The sequence below is a fragment of the Bradysia coprophila genome, unplaced genomic scaffold (genome assembly GCF_014529535.1).
Source record: "Bradysia coprophila strain Holo2 unplaced genomic scaffold, BU_Bcop_v1 contig_232, whole genome shotgun sequence".
Classification (NCBI taxonomy): Eukaryota; Metazoa; Arthropoda; class Insecta; order Diptera; family Sciaridae; genus Bradysia; species Bradysia coprophila.
Window position 1 is genome coordinate 1,705,921 of NW_023503493.1, and position 23,082 is coordinate 1,729,002.

General features: G+C 38.1%; 2 protein-coding genes and 2 non-coding genes across 6 annotated transcripts in view; 2 read left to right on the forward strand and 2 right to left on the reverse strand.

The window, feature by feature from the left end:
• The window catches only part of LOC119075770 (unconventional myosin-XV), a 102,330-nt gene extending 86,041 nt beyond the window's left edge, over nucleotides 1-16,289 (forward strand). For all 3 annotated transcript variants that reach the window (XM_037182316.1, XM_037182317.1, XM_037182315.1), the window contains 4 exons: nucleotides 14,160-14,400; nucleotides 14,466-14,782; nucleotides 14,846-15,665; nucleotides 15,757-16,289. In XM_037182316.1, the coding sequence (XP_037038211.1) occupies nucleotides 14,160-14,400; nucleotides 14,466-14,782; nucleotides 14,846-15,665; nucleotides 15,757-15,912 (1,534 nt within the window). In that variant the 3' untranslated portion in view covers nucleotides 15,913-16,289. The remainder of the gene's footprint in view (nucleotides 1-14,159; nucleotides 14,401-14,465; nucleotides 14,783-14,845; nucleotides 15,666-15,756) is intronic.
• Nucleotides 13,610-13,681, reverse strand: Trnap-agg. The gene has a single exon. It is a non-coding gene; the product is annotated as a tRNA-Pro (tRNA).
• Nucleotides 13,914-13,985, forward strand: Trnap-ugg. Its single transcript has one exon. It is a non-coding gene; the product is annotated as a tRNA-Pro (tRNA).
• Nucleotides 16,290-19,546: 3,257 nt separating the features above from the next.
• Nucleotides 19,547-21,516, reverse strand: LOC119075796 (pinin). Its single transcript, XM_037182363.1, has 4 exons — nucleotides 21,299-21,516; nucleotides 20,525-21,177; nucleotides 20,196-20,459; nucleotides 19,547-20,115 (listed from the first exon to the last, which is right to left on the reverse strand). The coding sequence occupies exons 1-4, from the start codon at nucleotides 21,427-21,429 to the stop codon at nucleotides 19,967-19,969; spliced, it is 1,197 nt and encodes a 398-aa protein (XP_037038258.1). The 5' UTR covers nucleotides 21,430-21,516; the 3' UTR covers nucleotides 19,547-19,966.
• Nucleotides 21,517-23,082: the final 1,566 nt, after the last annotated feature.

Below are 23,082 nucleotides of genomic sequence, written 5' to 3' on the forward strand. Positions count from 1 at the left end.
CTGAGGCACTGATTCTATTGAAGAAATGGTTTGAAGGGTTTGTTGAAAGGTCGTCAATTACCTTCTTCTGAAGTAGTTAGATAGGATAGAAAACCTTGGTTGGCCCGTATAGACGGCAAAATTTTGTTTTAAGCACTTCATTCTTTGTGCTCTATTTTCAGGTGATACAACTTCACTCTGGTAAAGTATTCATGAAATATCATGGCTGTGAAGTTGGCTGAGAAATAAATAGAACGCTGGTAGTGATTTTTTGACAAAAAGTACTTGAAATGTAATAGAATCTGTCGAAAATCTATTACATTTGAGCTTTAGTTTTACTAGTCTTGACAAATGTTTGTGTTGATTTTTTGTTCTATTCTAGTACGTTTCTAGTACATTTCGTCTTTTACTATTACTAATGTCAACGTCCTAGTTTTTCGTGAATCATCTTCACTGCCCTGACATTTCATGCATATTTAGCAGGGTGAAGTTATTTCAACAACGAAATAGAAAAAAAATCTGGCGCCTCCACAGGCCAACGGAGGTTCCTTATAAAAAAGAAAAAAGTCGTCCAATTTACATGCTTGTTGATCACTTGGGGGTTCTGAGACACAGAGGTTTTTTACAAGAAAAAAGGGAATTTATTCGAAGAACTGCAGCTGTTCATCAATTATTTTCCGATTTATTTTTCAATCAATTGGATTGAGATCGACATAACGAAACGAATCAACGCACACCAAGAACAGGCAGGCACAAGAACAGATTTTTTTAACGGTAAAAAAACCTCCTATTTTGGTCCCCGCAGTAGTATTTTACCAACATAACAAGAAAATGATGACAAAGTCAGACTACTGCGTCGGGTGGGGCCCCTTATTTTAAATCCAGAAAAATGATAAGTTGGTACGCCTGTGGCGAGAATTTGTATGCAATTCTCTCACATTCTATCCCATTAGGAACCAACTGTCATTTACATGTTCCTTCTATCTCGCCACAGGCGTACCAATTTCTCATTTGTCTGTTTAAATTTGTTCTTGTGCCTTCTGTACTTGTACATGTTTTGAAGTGCGTTGAACGAATCGACTATGTGATGCAGCGAAATAAGGAGAAGAAAAGGGAGAGAAGGTCAAAAATACGGGAAGATCACAAGCCTCCCTATAGATATAGTCGGACATGACCGCAAACTGGCACAACTAAGCCTCTGCTCAATTATTTCCACCAACCATACAATTGTTTATTTTCCGTTGCAAATTTATTGTCTCACTCGGTTTTCAAAGTGTTATTGACATCGCAACGCCTATTTTTGGAGCGCGCAGAAAATGGCATTCCCATTCTAACACTTCAATTATGAAAATCTCGTTGAAAAAAATGATTATCTCGCGTCGGCAATAAAAATGAAAATTAAAAGCTAATTTTCCCACATAATTTTGTTCAACAAACGCAAAAATGTTTAATGCAACGAACATCTCAGTAATGGAGTGCCATTTCCAAGCGTTGTTAATAAAATGAAATGGAAATTGGCAAAATAATGAGGAGGAAAAAAAGTGCCATTGTTCGTTCAACGCAACAAGGTCGTTAGTTTCTTAGCCAACGTTTGTTCGTTTCACAACGAATGAATGATGATGACACTTTGTATGGCAAGGTGTCACCGGATAAGATTATTATTTGATTTATTTGTCTACTCAGATGGATGGACGGCCTGTCGCCGGTGTGCTATGTACATAGTTTTTCCGAGTTTAGCAATTTCTCCTCTTCCCGCAACACACAGCACACATTGTGTTTCCGAGTCAATACATTTGAACGGAATGCAATTTATCGACCGACGACGACGGTCTTGCTTTCACGCACAATTCTAAAATTATGATTCCATAACGCCGTTAAACCGATTTTCTTTCAATGAAAACAAACTCATGCTTACTCAGCAGCCAGATCTGCTGATAACAATAATTGCAGAAACTGCAAGCAAATGCGAAAAACGAAAACGAAAATCTTTTATTTACCTCATCTGTTTTGACTGCATTTCATGCACTTGATTCACAATAATGCAACGATCTGAACGTCTATAAACGCTTTTCAATGCACGGTTTCCCTTATCCATTATATTCGCAGTTGCCTATTGCAACCGAATGCATGCATCGTCTGTCTATGCACTGATTAACATTGACCTTCGTTTTATATCAATCGAATTTCAATTTTTTTTTTTGTTGAATTAGAGTTTCTTGGCGCAGGTGTATATCGTCAGCACCTCTCTACATCGGCGTTCAGCGCTTCACCTGTTTTTTAACGTATCAGAGAAAAAAATCACATTCATTCTGTTGTGACGGTGTGAAGAGTTCATTAAATAGGTGCTGCCATCTAGCCCCATGAAAGAACAAAGTTTAGCAAAGTTTATAATCAGCAGGTGAAATGAAGTTTCGACACAAAATGTATGGGCCATCTGTCAAAATGACTTTGGCGCATCGGATTCCCAGAAAAATGTTAAGTTGGTACACATGCGGCGAGATAGAAGGAACCGGAGAAATGATAAGTTGTTACGACTGTGCCGGCACAGTATCTCGGCACAGGCGTACCAACTTATCATTTCTCTGAGATAGGAACATGTGGATGACAGTTGGCACCTATTGGAGAGAACTTAACCAATTCCGTATGAAACTGTCTCGCATTCTCTCCCAGCTGTCATTCCACCGCATGTGCACCAACTTAACATTTATCTGCGGATTTCTCAATGTATTTGGCAAAATAAATAACTTTTCACAACGGCAGGCGAGGAAACAGTCATTTTCTACTCTTCCCTAAAACTTCGACAGCCTTTCTGTGAAAAACGTTTTTGAAAAACGGCGGCACAAATTATAACTCACTGCGCAAATATCGCTATTCTTAAGTACAGATCGAAATGTGAGGCAGCATAGCACTGCTCCTAGCACGAACACTAACTTCACCAATGTCAAAAAGCCTCCAAATTTTCAAACATTGCTATGAGCAGAGCTGTGGGGTGACCCAACGGCATACACCTTTTCATCCGTTCAGTGTATGAACACAGTGAGAGTTCCGCTTGTATTAAGTAACTCTAAAAAGTAGTTCACTAAATGTCGTAAGTCTTTCATATCAAGTAAAGAGACGAACTTCCATCGAACGAAATTTCATTTCAATTTATCTGGGAACTAAAGATTGACATGATTGGACGAGGTGTAGCGAATCGCTTCTTTCTATCGATATAGTCATTGGAGTGAAACGAGAGAATAAAAACAACTTCGTCGATGAACATTTTGTGTTCGCCTTTTTATTGTCAATTTTTAATAATTTTTTTTTATCTTCTGGTTAGCACCCAATTTGAATGCGATGGGTAACCATCGTAAACGTGAACTTTTCAATTAATTGATTTGGATTTCTTGTGCGATTCGCGATTTCTATTAAAATTTATTTTGAATTCGTTGACGTGCGACAACAACGATAAACGTAAACGATCAGCTCCACCAGACTAGCAAAACTATAGAACTGCAAGATTTTGTACCTGACAATGAGGTTTCATACGTAATGGACTTCTAAGTTCTTCAGAGTCCCTTTCTTCCGTGTCCACCTTTTTCTCTACATGATAACATCAGAATAAGCAAATAGCGGAAATATTGACCCCTGCAGTTACATCAACGCACCTAGCTTAGTAATAGAATATTTGGCGTGTCAAAATACTCCTCTAATATTGATGCCATTGGCACCATTGGTACCATTAATGGTATTAATCACAGTACCACAATAATGCCACCAATACCATTGATACCATTAATGGAACTAAACACCATTAATGGTACCAATGGTATCAATATTAGAAGATATTTAGACACATCAAAAATTGTATCGATAACACTCGACAGTATCTGAGAATGAGTTTTGAGATCACAGGAAAGGGCGATAGAAGGCTGTTCCAAATAGTGACTGAATGTCGTGTACAGCCCTAGTTGATTTGAAAAGTCTTCGGCTTCATTTAATTCATTACCTTCCCATTACTTGCACCTAGACACTCCTTCTTCACTCAAGAACTTTTTCAGGGAAGATTAAACCAGTAGTAGCTCTTGACTTCACAGTTACACGTCGTTTGTTACCAGAACTCAATAGCGCAGTGTGTAAGTCGAGACGTCACATTGAAATATTGAATTGCTAGTTGTGGGTTCGAAACCGCAAGACAATTAATTCGTTTCATCAGGTTGTTGTCCATCATAATGACATCTGATTGAATCTGTTATTGGGTTACGTCTTGGATAACGTCTCTTTGTGTTGTTCGTTCATTCAGTCAGTTAGGCGAAAAGTCCGTTGACTGTGGGCAAACGTTTCTGCCACTGTTTCGATCTGTTAGATAGTGTGATACGCATCTTACGATATGCTCTGCATTTAATAATGCTGTTCAAAAATAAACCACATCTCGTCAGGCCAATGGCAAAGAAATGACCAACCTCTATGAAGTAGGTCATACCTTTTTGCATGTACAAGTCTAGTGAATCATAAGTGAAATGAACGTTTTGTGTTGTCGTTGACGGTGTGTCTTTTAATTTGTCATCGTCAAGAGGAGATGGACCACCGACTCTCGCTCGATGGCTGCTGTTGTGAAAGATGTTTCTCCTACACACAAACCCACTAAGACAAAGTTTCGCGTCAATATTGACAAAATCATTATCCAATATATCGATCAATAAAGACAATGTCAATCAAAAATGGTTACTTCTTCTTCCACCTGGCGAGTCTGTTTGCACCATTTATTAAACAAATAAATCTCAAAATGTATAACAACGCAACGAAAGTCTCCATTCCGTCAATAAATATATTTGAAATGCTAAGCATAACCATCCTCACGCCGAGACGAGCATTATTATGGTCATAATTCTCCGATTTGTTTGAATTAAGTGGAGTGTGTATTCAGCGCTAGTTTGCTGTTCAAATTCTGTGCATAACATTTCACTCCCAGCCAACATTTTCAGTCGAATGTTGAACATCGCCGAGTGAGCAAAAAAGAGCCAAAAGTGCGTGTAGTGTTCACGGTGTTATTGTACACGGCTGCTTGAGCTAAAAAAACCTTTTTCCGAAATTGTTAATAACAAACACAGAAATCTGTCGATTTTGTTTGAATTTCCGTTGTTCGTATCGAAATTTGGTGAACTGTTTTCGGTTGTTTAAATGATTTAAGTGAATCGATTTCGAGTAAATTAAATACCTCGATCAATACTCTCAATCCATGTTGATTGATGTGCGTGTAAATCGAATCATAAAAATCGAAATTTTAATCCTCAAATGGAATTGTGTGCAGAGATGGAAGTGAAATTTAAAATATCGATGGGCAAGATGATAGATCTGTGATCGCAGTGTGGCATTAAAATTCAATTAAACTTTTCGACAAAATATCAATTCCGTGCGTTCAATTACGAATGCAAAATTTCGTAAAAAAAATGATCTGTCCGTGAAAGGTGCTGAAATCATTTGCACCCATAAAAAGTGTAAATTAAACATTTGAAGTCCTAGATGTGAAATGTGATGAAGACATTCAGCTCGGCATAATAGACAATAAAAGCGCGCGAAGACTTCTTCCACAATTTATTTCATTTGTTTATAGAGTGAGAGTAATCTGCCTAATTATCATACGTAATAATATGTGATGAGGCTGGTTACATACCTTATTTAACGTTGTGAAGAAGCAGCAAAAAAATATTTTTCTTTATTTTTTCGAACTGAGAGTACTCACGGGATTATTTGCATAAATCTAAAGCGAAATTTCGGTGGCCGGAAATAATGTTGGAGAGGTAATTATGGCTGTTGTTTCATTGTTAACAAAACACTAATTCTCGTTCGAACTTTTCGTTTTTTTTTCTTCTTCTTATTTGTTGTTGTTGTTTTGTTTCGTCTCTATCTTTGGCTTAATTTAATTATGCAATTTATGTAACGAGTCAGATATAAGTAGAAGAACATCTTCGGACTTTCGGTTTCATTTGAATTGGAAATTATCGTGGAGTATATACACACTAATGGTGTGGTCATTTGGTCATTGTTTGTCTGACGTAGAGGTGTGCGCCGATTTCAAAATAGTCGGCGGCGGTGCGCCGACTGGTGATGGATCGGCGGCGGCGCGCTGAAAGAAATTTAATGTCGGCGGCGGTGCGCCGATCGGCGCGCCGATAAATTTAAAAAAAATCTAAACTTTCTAAAATAATGCAGACATTTGAAAAAGCGTGCGCAATCCTTTTTACGAACACTGAATTCTTACTATCTTGCAAACTGAAGAACTGAAGTATCAACCACGAATCCAAGTACAATCTCATTTTTATCTTTCGAATGTACAATCCCTGACCTTCATTTTAAAAACATCTGATTCAATGAATCCAAGAATGATTAGTGAGTTTGCCTAAATGACATATAAGTCAACTTATAAGTTGGAAATTTTCAGTCACATCTTCATCTTCATACTAGATGTTCTAGAAGGTTACTTAAAATTTACAACTTATAATTTATATGTCATTTTCGCAAACTCACGATTGTCCTTTCGATTAACAAGGTTTTGAAAGAACAGGTTAAGACACTTTCGAGTTGATCACGAGAGCGGTGGAACCAAAATTTTCCTCTGTAGCGCCAACTAGGTTTGGAATATTTTATATGACGATTTCAACTTACAAAAAATAATTGTTTTCAAGTTGACTTTTCAACAATATGTCATTGAATTTGTGTTATGTTTGTTTGTTCTTAGAGTCGGTTTAAATGTGTGAATTTCGTTACAGTAATTGAGTTAATAAATTTTAGGAACAAATTTAACTAAACGAAATAGTGAAAATTTATCAAATTAAAGTCAACGGTTTCAGAGTAAAAATATCACAAATTTCATTAAAGAATACTACTAAATTGGTTGCGAAATCGTATCAAATTGTCGGTACAGGCGTATCCAATTGCATATTCGAGCAATTGAACAATCAGATTTTATGAATCTTCAGAAGCAAAAAAGTGCAATGGTTTGTTTTGATATGAGTCATCATAATTTCCGTTTTGACAGAACAACATATGAGTCAGGGTTGATAAGTAACGACAAAGATAGGGTTGTCCATATAGTGGCCACATAGATAGATGATAAAACGACAAAACGCCATCACGCCAACTCTCGAGTGTAACTCTATGGTTTGCGCAAATAAGAGATTTTGATAAACATAAATGTATAAGTAATTAGTAATAAGTGTATATGCTGAGCAGCATATAGCAACCTGACTTAAAAAATTAAGAGATAGAAACATTTGCTAAAACCTTGTAATCACGCACACACTGTTGTATATATATTTCAGTTTAAGTTTATATTGCCGCCCATTAAAATGGCTGAAAGCAATAAAAGTATAAAATTTCGGCGCGACGAAAATGAAACCGGCGGCGGCGGCGGCGTGAGCCAATATTTTTCGGCGGCGGCGCGCCGAAAATTTGGCCAAAAATCGGCGGCGCGCCGGCGTAAAATCGGCGGTGCACACCTCTAGTCTGACGTAATAGATTCAGTCATAAATTTTTGTGAAATGTGACAAACTGGGAGCTGCTGAAGCGAACTCCCAATTCGTAGAAGTCTGAGAGAAAACTTAGTTCAATGATCAGTGCATCGACCGAAGAGTTATATACAGAGGACATGTCTCGCATTAGCGAATTATAAGAAAAATGAAAATTAAATATTTTTGTTTCTTTCGTGAACCCACACGATGTACGTGGACTGTGTTCAGTATTATTGATTTGTACGTGGATTGCGTTCAGTATTATTGATTGGTCTAGATATATGTTACAGGCCTAACATCCCTCCGTCTTAATAGTTCAAAGTTTTATGTCCATGTTCGCTGGTGAAAGGCAAAGGTAGCATAATGTGTGAGAGGTTCATTCCGAGGGGTGTGATATTTACAAGAGAAAAAATCTCTGAGGATTTTCGATGATTTTAGGAGATAGATCTTTACCGTTTTTGATGGACGTTCAAGGATTCAGAATAATTTTTCTCTTAAGTTTAGAGGATTCTCTTGAACTTTCCTACAGAGGATTTTCTAGTTTATCCGCCTCTATGCTCATTCGACAAGATACGGGACAATTATCGAAATCTTGTTGATGAATCGACTGACGTTGAAAAATCACTGAGAGATTGGTTGAACCAAAAGCCGAAAATTTTGACGAACTGGAGAAGGTGATATCTCGCGCCTAAATTACGTTTAGACCAGTTGACGCACTGATAGATGTCTAACCTAACTTTAAAATGATTCACCACATCGTCCATGATTGCCATAAGTATCGTAATTAGTTGAATAGACGTTTAAGGCTATGTAAATGGTCTGTTTATTGCGTGGGTCTCTAATGTTCTTCCTGGCCCCCGAAAATGTCTTTTTATTGGACTGCATTCGGGTGACTCAGCATAGATCAGTTACGAATACCGAAATGTAGTCACAGTAAAATATTAAGAAAAATGTGTCCCAAAAACGATTTTACCTCTGACTCCAATAACAGTGACAATGTTCAAAGATTTTTGTATTGAAATGGAGCGCTTTTCACACGCCTCTAGCGGCACAAATCCAACATCCCATACACCATCATCTCAAAGGTCTAATTTAATTAGCAAAAATTAATTTCAAATCAATTTGTTGGCTGTGGGAAAATGCGATTCGTATGTGAGTTACAGAGACCATCATAATTGCTTCATTTACTTGCATAATAATTCATTGGGCGCATGAGTTGAGTATAATATATGTTATGAACAACGAAAAACAGAATTTTTATTATCGCAAACATCACGAACAATTTTGTGTGATTGAAGGATATAAGTTATGTTATTAGCAAAGCGTGAAACTTTACGAATGAAAATCGCTGGCACGTAGACCTAATTGCTGGAAAACGAATACGGTCTGAAGAAATCGTCGGTTCTGTTGTTTACAACACAACCGATTTAATTATAGGAAATTTAAGATTTTATCGTGCCGCACAAATATCGCTAATAAATAAAAACAAACTTTTTATTGGCCAATGAGTCGCGGCAAAAAACATTTATTTATCGATCTGAATGAATGTACTCCTTCTGGCCATTAGGTCCATTACATCCTTCCAGTTGGAGTATTTATTTTTTTCGTTGCATTTTGGGTGATTTTGGGTGATTTTGGGTAACCAAGTATACCTAGAACTTATCAAAATGTTACCAAATCTACCTAAAATATACCAAATTTACTGAAAACTTACAAAATTTACGGAATCTACCAAATTTACCGAAATGTTTTACCAAATTTACAGAATCTACCAAATTTACCGATAAGTTATCAAATTTACCGACCCTGCCAAATTTACCTAAAATTTACCAAATTTACCGAAAACTTACAAAATTTACGGAATCTACCAAATTTACCGATAAGTTATCAAATTTACCGACCCTGCCAAACTTACCTAAAATTTACCAAATTTACCGAAAACTTACAAAATTTACGGAATCTACCAAATTTACCGAAATGTTTTACCAAATTTACAGAATCTACCAAATTTACCGATAAGTTATCAAATTTACCGACCCTGCCAAATTTACCTAAAATTTACCAAATTTATCGAAATTTTTTACTAAATTTACCGAAAAATTACCAAATTTACCAAACTTTCACAGAAATTACAAAATTAACCGAGTCTACCAAATTTACCGAAAAGTTACAAAATTAACTGCAATTTGCCATGCTTTACCAAATTTACCGAAAGGTTTTACCGAATTTACCGAAAGGTTTTACCGAATTTTTCAGAAAAGTTACCAAATTTACCTAAAATTTACTGAATTTACCGAACATTTACCGACAATGTTTAACTCGAAATTTTCGGATCGCAATAATCCTAAACTTAACGCCGAAAACCGAAGAAATTTGAAGAAACATTGATGTACGATATGCCAATTAGTATTAACTTAGGTCATGGTCTATTGTAGAGGATCATGATCCCGATCGTGACGAAAATGTCACGAATTCCGTAAGTTGTGCCTTCTCTTAGAAAGCACGATAGCAAGTCTTCACGATTACGTCGATCAGTAAGTATCTTGGGATCAAAATTTTTGATAAGGCGTTCGGTAACCAGTATGATTATAGAATCTACTACTTCTTTGTAACCAAGAAAACCGGATAATTTCAGTGACAGAAGAAGTAGAAATGTTTCCTAACATTATCATCGCTTATTGTTGTCCTTGATATTGATAACAAGCTAGAACAATGTAGCCCCCAGCTTCAAGATATGTCTCAACAAAATCGAGATTTGTTTTTAGAATTTCAAGAATTTTAAAGAAAGCGAAAATACGACTCGGAACAATGGTCCTATCAGTCCTCATCGTTGTCGTTGCTATGAGAATCTACGAAATTTTTTGTGGCCCGTGAGGGGTTCCCGAAATTCTCATAGTAAATTGCCCTGAAATATTTTACAGTTTTCTTACGGGTTCGTGTTGCCTGCAAAGCATACGTACCTTTCATAAGTTTGTTTTTCTGCTTTGCATGAATTCTAATTACATGTTTAGCCATTAAATTACCCAGCCCATATCCCATGGTAAATCAGCACACTCATTAATCCAAATAAAAACATTTTTATTTTGTTGCAATAGCAATAACGTACTCCAACGACCAACATTCATTCATTTAGCCACCTAAAAATGGCTAGACTCATTTATGTTGTGTCTCTTTAATAAAACTACGAGTCGCTTGGTGATATATGAAAAAGTGCTGTAAAAAGTGAAAGGTATCACAAACAAGCCATACACTCCGCAATACATATTAAAAGCAGAACCAACAACAAACTGTAACAGAAAGAGTAACAAGCAAAAAAATGTTTTTTTTTTTTAAATATTTAAAGTAACAATCTCGTCGTCATCGCATATTATTATGTTGGAGCCGTACGTAAACATAATTACAATTGTAACAGAGCATATAAGTTGGTAATAGGGCACATTAAGTGTTGCTGGTTCTGGTGGTAACGAATAGCAACAATAATTGAATTCATTCATAAGTCTACTCGATAGTTCGACTCAATGAGATTAAATTCTTCAGATATTGTGCAAAGATCCGTAGAATAGCCCCAATCACGCGACGACATTTCAATTTAACGGTTAATTTTGCTCGAAGCAGTTGACCTTTTTGATTGCATGTAAAAGAGTTGCCAAACCTGTACACATGAACACTAAACGCTTTTTGATTCGATTAACAGAAGTTCGTTTCTTCTCTGTCTTTAAAGAACTATGAAATGGCATGTTTGAAATGGTATCGACTGAATAAGGCTGTGTCCTTTGGTATTTTTCTAATTTAGTTTTTTCGACTCGTTTGAGATGATTATGGTGTTCAGTGTGTTAAAACAGTAATCGCATCGCAACGAAATCATTAAATCTTCATCTGTTTTACGCATTTCCTAGTGTTCGATGCAAAATCTAGTACTTCAATGCTTTTAACATTAATTTCACTGTATAAAAGACCACCAGGACAGAGCTCCATCGCTTACTATTGTCATCGTAGTCGATAACAGATGACTAGTTGTTACTGTGAGTACATCCTGATCTGGTCCGATCTGATCCGATCTGGTCACTGTAACTGTTTTTGAAAGGTACCACACCTTAATGTAGATTCAATAAACTGGGTTTTAGTTGTCGTTTTAGATGCTGTTTAGCTCTCCGTTTATGTGACAATTTGTTCAAATAATAGAAAAGAGGCGGAGGTTTCGCTGTTAAAACAAAGTATTTGTCTAACGAGAGAGCTAAACAGCTGAGAGGCTGATAGTAATTTCTTTACCGGAATAAGGTTCATCACACCGCACACATGAAATAGTTATTTGTTCACCGAGGTGAAAACAAAATTGGAAATTTCATTTCGAGCGTAGAGAAGGTCACAAGTTACCCGAAAAAAAGGGAAATTTTCTGCTTTTTCCTCGAGGTCAACACGACCTTTTTCGCAACATAGGTTCAGAAAGTGTCTGAGATGATGTGTTTTCTCGCCTGCGTTTTGAAAACTATTTCTGTCCATGTTTCGTACAAGGTAAATATAGTGAGGAGGTAATGCCATTCAGACGCGTAGTGCAGCACATAAGTTCGATGCCATTGACATCTTTTTTATAAATTTACTTGTGTGTTCACAAAATATTCTTGCTATCTCACAACAGATGGCTCGAGTTTCTATTCCATTTTTTTTTTGTTTTTAACGAAGGGAGGAGATGGCGCTTGTATCGAACTTTAATGCCACTGCACATCTGATTCGGTACATGGTATTACCTCCTCACTATATTTACCTTGGTTTCGTGCATCGAGCATGCCGTTAGTACGTATGTTGAATCGTAAATTCAGCTATGAAAACGCATAGATGTCGCCACTGGTGAAAGTGGTAAAAAAACTCACTAGACTTGCCCTATTGCTTTGAGTTAAACGATATACGAAAGCAACGAGTTCGACAATAATAAAGTCGAAAAAAACTGATGGAAGCTCACATTGTCCTTGAGTTCTAGCGTTGTTGGAAGCACTTAGGAGTACTTAGAGGACACTCAAGAATAGTCATATTGTGGGGAATGACACTTCACTCTAGTAACTCATTCGGTTAAAATGATAACGAACATTCGAAAAGTTCTCATTTTCTTTAGAAGGGGTGTATCTCATGTTCCATTTACACGTACAAGCTCGGCTAGATCTGACAGTACTAGTCACCAGCTTTCCAATGCACCCCTAACGTCAAATTTGATTTAGAAACGGCCAGGGAAATTGAGTTCAAATTTAGCGGTTTTACCGGTACACTTTTCAGGAAACCCAGAAAAACTCAGGGAATTTTTTATTTTCCAAAAAAAAAGTCGTTGTAGCGATTATAGGTATTGAGCCTACCTTTCCGGGTTCTGGTCCAAACATCAAAAAATATTTAGTTTTGACGGAGAGTTTTCACTTTTAAGTTTTACACTAAAACCGGTTTTTACCGGTTCACAACACCCAAGGAAAAAATTTAGTTCGGAAAGCCTGGCCCCACAATCATGGGACAAGGGGGTTGGCCTGTAGAGGCACCACATTTTTTCATAGTACTTCATTCTCTGCGGCTTATTTTCATGTGAACCAACTTCACATTTGTCATTACAGAACAAATGTCACCATATGAAGTTGGTTCACATGAAAATAAGCGCAGTGACAGCAGTAATTTTATGACAGAATGTACTAAAATATGGGAAAACTCTGTTACATTTCTTCTTAGTTTCTAAACATGATTCTCCTATATCCCGTCGTCAAAAATCGAAAACAATTCTGAAACGAGCTGGATGACATAAGAACCCGGACTAGTGCAATGTCACTGCGTTTCGTATATAAAATAAGGGGCCAAATGACAGCTAATAAAATCTAGTTTATTTACCTGTTGCACTACAAGCATTGGCGAAAGTCTTTTCAAACGTCTACTCATTCTTTAACGAAAAATCTTTTTTTAAACAGAAAAAAGGCCGTGGAAACAATAATTTTGCGAGCATGAAATATCTCATAACCTGTCAATAAATGAGGCAAAGTTGAATTGTAATTCCAATGTAACCTCACCAATCAAGTGAAGACTTTTATCTTCAACCAAATATGACTCTCTGATTTTCCCATGATTCTTTGCTTGGCAATACCATTTGAACTAAGAAAAAAAAGAAAAAAAAATTCGGGCTCAACCGGGATTTGAACCCGGGACCTCTCGCACCCTAAGCGAAAATCATACCCCTAGACCATTGAGCCGCTTACAGTTTAAACATCACATCGCAAAGATATTATTGATTTCATCTCTCACCTAATGATCACAAAAAAAACTGATTTAAATTTTGAAGATGTTGTCAATGTCGCATAATATTGCGTAAGTACCTACAGCATCTAAGACAGCACACACCTTTCACTCTACGGTTTGTTAATGAAACTGATTATGGAAATGATTTTTACAATAAAATCAAAGTTCAATCGATAGAACATCAACGGCTCAATGGTCTAGGGGTATGATTCTCGCTTTGGGTGCGAGAGGTCCCGGGTTCAAATCCCGGTTGAGCCCGTTTTTTTTTTCGTTTAAATTTTCGTATTTTTTGTATGGAAAAGCTCTCCAGGGCAGTATATTCTCTCGTAATCGAATGTACACGTCCAATAAGTCACCAGCCTCTCATTTCCTTCAATCATCTGGCATTCAATTCAATTGAAACCTAATTCTCTTCTCATCCTCTATTTCCAGTCAAATCACAGAAGATCATCCAAAGAATGGACGACCCGAAAAACGTATGTCGACAGCATCGAAACCACATTCCGATTTGGTAAAATGGCAAGGCACACCGATACGAACACCATTGTTACGTCTACCGCCCGATCTGTCACCGTTGGCTCTGGAGTGTTTCGATTGTATTCTGAGATATTGCGGTGATTTACCACCGGATCCGGAATCGACTGAAGTGAAATGTGTTTACACGGTGCTGATGGTAAGTGTGCGCCGAACGCAAATTCGCTTAAATTCGTCCTACAGTTTCCTACTCGTTTACTTCAGCACTGCCACAAGCATCTTACTCTCCGTGATGAGGTGTACTGTCAACTGATGAAGCAGACAACAGCAAATCGATCGCCATGTTCAGACTCGTCGCAACGAGCCTGGCGACTGTTGAGTGTATTAGCTGCCTATTTTGGATGTTCGGATGCATTGAAGCCATACCTGTTGGAGCATCTAACAGCTGCAGCATCCGATCGTCGACGATCAAGTCATGGAACGGCGGCTGTTTGTCTAACTAATTTACGAAAAACTGCACGATGCGGTGGACGGAAAAATGTGCCAAGTGTGGAAGAAGTGACAGCTGTTTCTGCTGGAAGGTATAACAGTGCTTGTCTCGTTGCCCTCACTTGAGTCGATTCAAATTGTTTTGTCGTTTCTAGATCCGCTCGCCGGCAAATTTATCGTTTACCTGGTGGTGCAGAACGTGTTGTCAATACTCGTTGCTCAACGGTCGTCGCAGATGTCATAGCTGAACTGTGTTCTCTTCTCGGTATCGAATCACCAACGGAACAGCAAGAATTTTCGCTTTATTGCATCGTCCAAGGCGATGCATTCACAATGCCATTGGCTGCCGACGAATACATTCTCGATGTGACCACAGAGTTGCTCAAGTCCGGTCAACCGTTCTATCTGATATTCTGTCGGTCCGTATGGCATTACCAATTGAAACGTGATCCGGCTCCGACGCCTCTGTACATTGAAGTGCTATTCAATCAAGTGGCTCCCGACTATTTGGAAGGACTTCTGTTGGAGCTGCCAAGTGGCGGAGCACCGAATCCGGACGTTGTACGTGACATGGCTCGCATTGCCGCATTACTGCATCGAGCTGCCGATCTGAATCACGTACCGGCAATGAAAGAAATCAAATTCCTGTTGCCGAAACCGGCACTGGGAATTCGCGAATTGAGACCGGCTCAATGGGTCGCATTGGTTCAGTCTGCCTGGCCATCGATTGCCGGTTTGGCTCCGGCTCAGGTGAAAGCACAGTTTTTGAACGTGTTGTCCAACTGGGCACTGTTCGGCAGCAGTTTCTTTGCGGTGAAACGTGTATGGTCCGAAGATAGTCCGGCTGAAGAGGCGAATCCGATGTGGCGAGATTTGATATTGGCATTGAATCGACGCGGCATTTTGTTCCTCGATCCGAACACACACGAAACGCTGCAACATTGGCCGTTCATGGAAATTATTTCGACCAGAAAGGTAAGATGAGTTGCAGGGGGAATGTTGAAGAAAGGGATGGATGGGACGTGAGAGATCTAAACGATTTTCTTCTTTCTTGTATGCCATCCAGGTTCGTTCCGAAGATGGGGCGCTGTTCTTGGACATGAAAGTGGGAAATTTGATGCAGCAACGAGTGATTCGTGTGCAGACGGAACAGGCGCATGAGATATCGCGATTGATTCGGCAGTACATCACAATGGCACAGATTGGCCAGAAGGATCGTTGAGATGAGGGGCGATAGATTTTCGTTTTTTGAATTATTTTTTTTTTGTTAATTTTTGTAGCTCTTGTGCTTCCCATGAAATTTTATTTTACTTTTACACAAAAGAAAAGAGAGAGCGTCAGTCTTTGAAAGGCCGGCCTGGATGTACGTAAATTTTTATTTTTATTTTTTTATAATTTATTTACTCGAACTTAAGGCAGTTTACATTAACGCAGCACCCATTTTCATGTATAACCCGGAGAAATCCATTTTATAATCGAAATCAAAGCGACAGGACAATATCTTTACAGTTTTTTGTAAATTTTTTTTATTTTTATTTTTTATGTTTTGTATCGTCTAAGGAAACATTCTATTGAAAATATATTCTGTAAAACAATTGGCGCCGCTTTTTGTTTCCGCTTTTCTCTCTGTTCCGTCCATTACTCATCTGTCCTTGTTCTATATCGCCGAAAAATGGTAAGTGTCCTTATCGAGGGGTTGCTCACTTAACTGATTAACATGATTAACCACTCAATAGCCATGTCACTCGTCTAAAATCAGCTTCTAATCATATTAAATAAACGTGAAATAACGATTTATCAAGTGTAATCACCAAAATTTCACTGATCATGTCCGGAGCGTTAGCGGAGGACTTGACGCAGTCTAACTTCCAAAAAAAGAACGAAGAAATTTTTTTGAGACGCGGCAACTATAAATAGGCGAATATTTCAGTTTCTACCCTTTGTTTTATATCACCCCAAAACATATTCTATCATATTCTCGCTTCAAATACCAGCAAAACGAGCTATCACTCGACTATGTAGGTTTAAAATTGCCGGAGATACATCGTTTTGAAATTGGTCAATTTTCATACAAAATACACCAAATTGACTTTTCCCAAACAATCAAAATCTTTCAACTTACTCTGTATGTTTCTATCTATCTGTCTATCTATCGACGGTCGATCTCGGAAACCAGTCAGCCAATCTCCATGAAATTTTGCAGGAGTCTCAGGGTGGGCAAAAAAATGAAATTGTGATACGCCATTACCCCAGGAAAAACCAGAATTTTGTTTTATTGGCCTCGAAGTGGTTTCTGAGTGTGGTTTTCGAGGGTCGGGAACGCGTTTTCGGCTGTAGCTTAGCTGTATTGAAATCTACAGAGGCGTGCGACCCATCAAATGAAAGGTATTCGTAACACGATTCGAACAAAAAAATTATTTAAAAAATCGGGGCAGATTCGTTGGAGCTAGAGTGATTAGAGTGACCAAATTTTGAGCTACTCGAGCGTAGGATGAAAGGACTAATATTTTTGCGATTATGAGAGATAGAGAGTTACTTTCTTCGGCAAAGTCTCAGAGTTTTACGAGTAGAACAGAGGGGCATATGTGAAAAATGTCAAAAATTGGAAATGGGTGGGTCAATTGGGGTTTTAGAGGTATTTCTTGAATGGTGGCAGATAGAGAATTACTTTCTTCGTCAAATTTTCGATTTTCGTCAAATTTTCGAATTTCGTCAAATTTTCGAATTTCTTCTAAAACTTCTAAAACGACTGATATCCCAACAAAAATCTCTTCGAGAAAAGTGTGACGCAGTCTTTGAAGTACAATTTCTAAAATGAATGATATCGCTAGAGTTGACGCTTTCAGCTTCGTTACGCAAAAATTAAATTTTGCACCCAATTTTAGTTCAAACAAGCGGGCTTAATTTTTCTCATCATCTGCCAAATAATTTTTACCAAAAAAAATTTGACTGGAAACAACCAAAATTTGACCAAAAAAATCTGCGTCGCATGTGGCAGATAAATTTTCTTGCTGGTCTGTTCCTGAACATCTGCCACTTTGCGACGCAGATTTTTTTGGTACAGTGAGTAAATCTCTAAAAAGTTTGATTTCAGTATATTTAGCTAATCCTTCTGTCACATCTTTTGACAGCTTATAACGTTTTAGTACGTTTTCTCTCCCAGTAGCAAAAACCCAATCCCAGCAAAAAAAAGAAACTATATATCGAATGCCGCAAATGCATTTGAAAATGAACATTCGGTGAAATACTTTTTTATCACACCAAATGTTTATCATTTTATACAAATATGTTCATCTTTATAATAACATCGGTGAAAAAAAACCTAATTTTGTCATGCAAAAATATAGATAAAAATTGACAAAATTGCCGACCACAAAAATATGTCGTCGATTTATATGCATTTTTTATGCATAGCAAAAGAAGACAGGATCAAGCAACGTAATATTTTGTCTCACATAAAAGTTCAACTTTCTTGTTAACAATACTCAGACTAAAAATAAATTTACATTTTTCCGTTCGCAAATTCTTCTGACGAAATCTAAGTTTCCTACTATTAAAATGCTATTTGCAAAAAATGTAAGAAACTTAACATGCAAAAATCTGTAGCTGTGAAAAAAACCATTCAAATTTCAAATCTGTTAATGCGCCGGTTAATTAAACGCATCCTTTACTATCTGACTGATTGAAGTTTTCAACTGTCTCGAAATACTAAAAACTGTGCATTTCATTTTTGAACAAACAGTAAGAGAAATCATAGATGTAGAACAATACTCAGACTCAAAATAAATTTACATTTTTCCGTCCGCGAATTCTTCCTACGAAATCTAAGTTTCCTACTATTAAAATGCTATCTGCAAAAAATGTAAGAAACTTAACATGCAAAAATATGTAGCTGTGGAAAAAATCATTCAAATTTCAAATCTTTTAATGCGCCGGGTAATTAAACGCATCCTTTCCTATCTGACAGATTGCAATTTTGAAATGTCTCGAAATACTAAAAACTGTGCATTTCATTTTTGAACAAACTGTAAGTTTTTAAAAAAATTTTAAATTTTTAAAATTTTTCAAAATTTTTCAAAATTTTCAAATTTTTTTAAATTTTTTTAATTTGTCAAAAATTTGTAAATTTTTTAAATTTTTCAAATTAAAAAAAAAAATTCAATCTACTAATTCTTTCAAAAGAACTGATATCAGTCAAAAACACTCAAAAGAGTAAAAGTGACGCAAGTCCCTGTGCATACTTCCAAAACAACTGATATCGCTGGATGTGACGCATTCTGCGCTTGTACAGATTTTGAAAATTTTTCTTGCAAATTTTTGCAAACATATATCAATGAATCTAATCAAACTAGGCATGACCCGAAAGTACTTAAGCTCAGCTTTCCTAGCCCAATCTCACCCGGAACGATCATTTATAACGGCCAAAAAATTCGGATAAAAAACACTATTTTTCCAACTTCGGAGATCTTCCACCAGCAACAAGGTGTGGCTCGAGACTGTGTGAGGCCTGTTTTAAGGTCTACTGGCAAAGACCTTTCAAACCATGTATATATCAATCCCAGACGAAATGGGTCCGATTTTGATAGGTAGATTTTCAAAAGAATCCCTCTGTAGCTCACTACCGATTTTACGAGAACTTTCGCTGAGTTGAAATAATTTTCCCACATTCATACCACTGTGTTCACCACATTGCATCAATTTTATGGAAATCATTAGCGCTTCACCGAACGAAATATGGCGCTGCACTTGAACTCACCCGAAACTTGGTGTTCCGAATTTTTTTAGGATTCGTTTAGTGATCGCCAACAGCGGTACGAATACTATGCTTTCACTGTCGATTGAAATTAAGCACCGCATTCAATTGGAAATTCACTTTATATATTCACGTAAAAGGTACATCATTTCGTAAAAAATACCCAAAAAAAAGTCATATTTTACTAGTGGCATGAACCGGATGGCGGGCCAATGGTCGATCAACATTTTTGATTCTTTGTTTTGTCCGAAAATTGTCTATCTCTTTGTCAGGAGCTCTCTAAACTCTCAAAATGCCACTAAACGAACCGATCGAACCACTTCCACATACTCTAAGCTCTAATTCAACACTCGAGTTTGTTGTTTACCAAACCGAAAAAAAACAAAACCGAATCTAGGACGCCGGTTGATGACGCAGGGTGATGACCAAATTGAAAAAAAAAATCAAATTCAAGGGAGGAGAGAAAGCGCAACACGGAACTGGGGGTGCCACTAAAAATAATAATAAATGCGCGAGCGCTTCATCAATCCTCGACTGTGCCACCGCTCTCCTCTTCGTTTCGAATGGTGATCTCTTGCGACTTTTCCGTTTTCGGTTGAACCAGCGGCGTTATATCGTCGGACAGATTTGCATTGTCGTTGGTGATTGATTTTCGGCTCTCTGCGGAATTGTCTGCATTGGGAGTGAGAGAAGGAGAAAGACGGAAATTAACGGAAAATCGTCCCGCGAAACCCATTCCATCATACACTCACCTTGCTCCTTTTTAACAATCGAAATATCCGGCGCCAGATTACTCTCATCGTTCGGATGCACCATCAAATCGTCGTCCGAATTGTAATTGCTGTCATTGTCGTCATCATCGTGTGAAGATCGGCGATTGTGTTTGGTGGGCGTCGTTTCGTTGTGTTTCTGTTCCTCCGTCAAACCGTTGTTGTCTTGTGTTCGTGACGCAGCGAACCGACTCTCGATGACGGCAATTTCCTCATGGACTTCGCTACGTTTCTTTGCTATGGATTCTGTGGCGAGAATAGAAAAAGGACGTTGAGTCTGAGTAGGTTTGAGGTGAACGTGCAACACTTACTGTCTAAACTGGAGCGACATTCGGCCAGTTTCTTTTCCGATTTTTTATCCAGAACTTTGGGCAGATAGTAGACTCTCGGCCGGGCTTTCGTACGGATGAAATTGGACAGCGGTTTCTTGGACTCTTCCCACATGGCCAGCTCCTTCAATCGCATCATCTTCGTTTCCAGCATTTTGATTTCCATTTGTTGTCGCTTCCGGTTCATAAACAGGTCCTGTCGTTCCTTTTTCATCGTTTCCCGTTCGCGTAGCTGTTGATCCTCGAGCTTCTTCTCGATTTGCGCCTTCTTCTCCTCCTTCGGCTTCAGCCGTGACTCCTCCTGGCAGAACTTTTGCAACGTGCCCAACAGCGAGCCGAACATTCGCCGATTTCGGGCTCGAGACGCTGCATCGCTTCCCTGTGCATTGACAATTTCTTCGCGGGTCGGCAGTTCTCGTATGACACGGGAATTGATTTTCGGTTTGACATCGTCATCGTTACGGCCAGGCGGTCCCGACAATCGACTGAACACTGATTTCGTTTCCGAATTGAAGTTGATTAATCGTCGTTTGGCTGGAGGCGGACTGTCTCGTCGATTTCGTGAATCTTGGTTGAAATCACCTCGGTCACCGCGCCGTTGATCGTTGCTGTTTGGATTCTTTTTCCTGTCACCTCTGCAACAGAAAAGGAAACAATGGGACGGAGGGAAATGCAAACATAAACAACAAATCGGTTCTGACTGATGCGACCGCTGTGTGTGTCGTCTCCGATCAAAATATGCAAACAATTTCTAACCTTAATTGATTGTCGGCTGGTTCGCGTCCAATTATTCGTCGGATATTTTCGTTCAGACCTTTTAAATTGGACTTTGCTTGGAGCAATTTCTCTTCGATTGAATCGAAACTGGTTAAAATATCGGTGGCCATTGCCCAAGTCGCGAAGAAAATTCCAATAAAATTTCAGAGTTCTTGTCGCTGGATTTTTCCTCTAAATTATGACAGTTTGATTCAGTGCTGTCAAGTTTGTTCGCCTGGTTATATATACACACCATACACACACATATAGACTCTGGCTCTGATGGCTCTGACTGCTCCTCTGGTTCCAGAGGCGACAAGTTGATAAGCGGCGTCTCATAAAATTTGAATTTCTTGTGATTTTAGTCGTTGATTGCATTGATTACTTCAAGGTTACCAGGGCTAGGGCGGAGATTATCGAAGCATTCGTAACAATAAGAATTCGTAATTTGACAGTTACCAGAACTGTCTAGTTACGAATGTTTCAAGATCACAATTTTATTACGCGGCACACAAGTTCTGATGATTTTACATATAAAAATAGCCAGCATATCACTACGGCGACGAGAATCATCGCAAGAGGTGAATTGTCAAATTCCATAGAGACATAACCTCATCAATATTTATATGAAAACTGATCTCTGTGGATGAAATCGTGTTCGTTCGGCCAATGAAAATTCGTGTTTACAGTTACTTGGAACAAACCTATTTCCTTTTCGAGTTTTGAGGAATTTTCTAACATAGAAGGATTTTCTGGTTTTCAAGAATTTTCAAACGATTTCCCAAATAATTTCGGTTGATTGAAAACTTTCTAGTTTATCCGCCCCTCGACCATCTGTCAAATATTTTCCATTTTTATATAAGCCAAAAAAGTAATGTCCGTGCCATAATCATACACAATAAGCCATTAACTCATACGCGCCGTGTGCAAATTAGCAATAATTGACAATAGACAGATTTTGTATAGAGTCTTTTAAGGCCAGTTCATGGTCGCATATATCGCAAAAATGTATGCGAGTATGAACTGGCCTTAAGTGATAGAGATGGCGAAACGACAACCTATTGTTCCATCTCGGGGTCTGCTGTCAGATTCTTTTGTATTTTCGATGACAGCAGACCCCGAGTTGATTTTCCCAGGTAAATATAGTGAGGAGGTAATGCCATTCAGACGCGCGGCCTAGCACATAAGTTCGATGCCAATGACATCTTTTTTTTTTTAAATGGTTGACTACGATTTACTTGTATTTCAAAAAAATATTTTCGCTATCTCACAACATATGGCCCGACTTTCTATTCCATTTTTTGCTTTCAACGAAGGGATGAGATGGCGTTTGTATCGAACTTTCGTGCCACCGCACATCTGATTCGGTTATATATGGCATTACCTCCTCACTATATTTACCTTGGATTTTCCATCTGGCTCTACTTAAACACCGTATAAAGAAAATGTCACTTTGAGGGCTATTATTTGAGCTGTCACAGCGTCAACCAAAAATTTATTGTTTACAAATTGTTCGATTTCATTTATTTCCAAAAATCATTTCTTAAAATTGTTCTTAAAAGCGTTGGATGCTGTGGATGCTTTCGTTCGTTTTCGGCTTGTCAAAAATCGTTTTTACCGTACGATGTTACCAACACCTATAGGTTTCTTCCAAGGCCGTTCAAAATGTCAATCGTCATCCACAGATAGGCCAACACAACCTCACTTTGAACTTTTAACGAACAAATTTGTTTAAGTTGCGGCTATGTTTGCTTCTGTGGATGACGGTCGGTTGTTTTCGGCTT

Bases quoted from the DNA above. Each gene is read 5' to 3' on its own strand.
- LOC119075796 (XM_037182363.1), bottom strand. From the start codon at position 21,429: ATGGCCACCGATATTTTAACCAGTTTCGATTCAATCGAAGAGAAATTG. The intron at 21,178-21,298 runs GTTAGAAATTGT...TTTCTGTTGCAG, and splicing joins CCAGCCGACAATCAATTAAG to AGGTGACAGGAAAAAGAATC. The intron at 20,460-20,524 runs GTAAGTGTTGCA...TTCTCGCCACAG, and splicing joins ATGTCGCTCCAGTTTAGACA to AATCCATAGCAAAGAAACGT.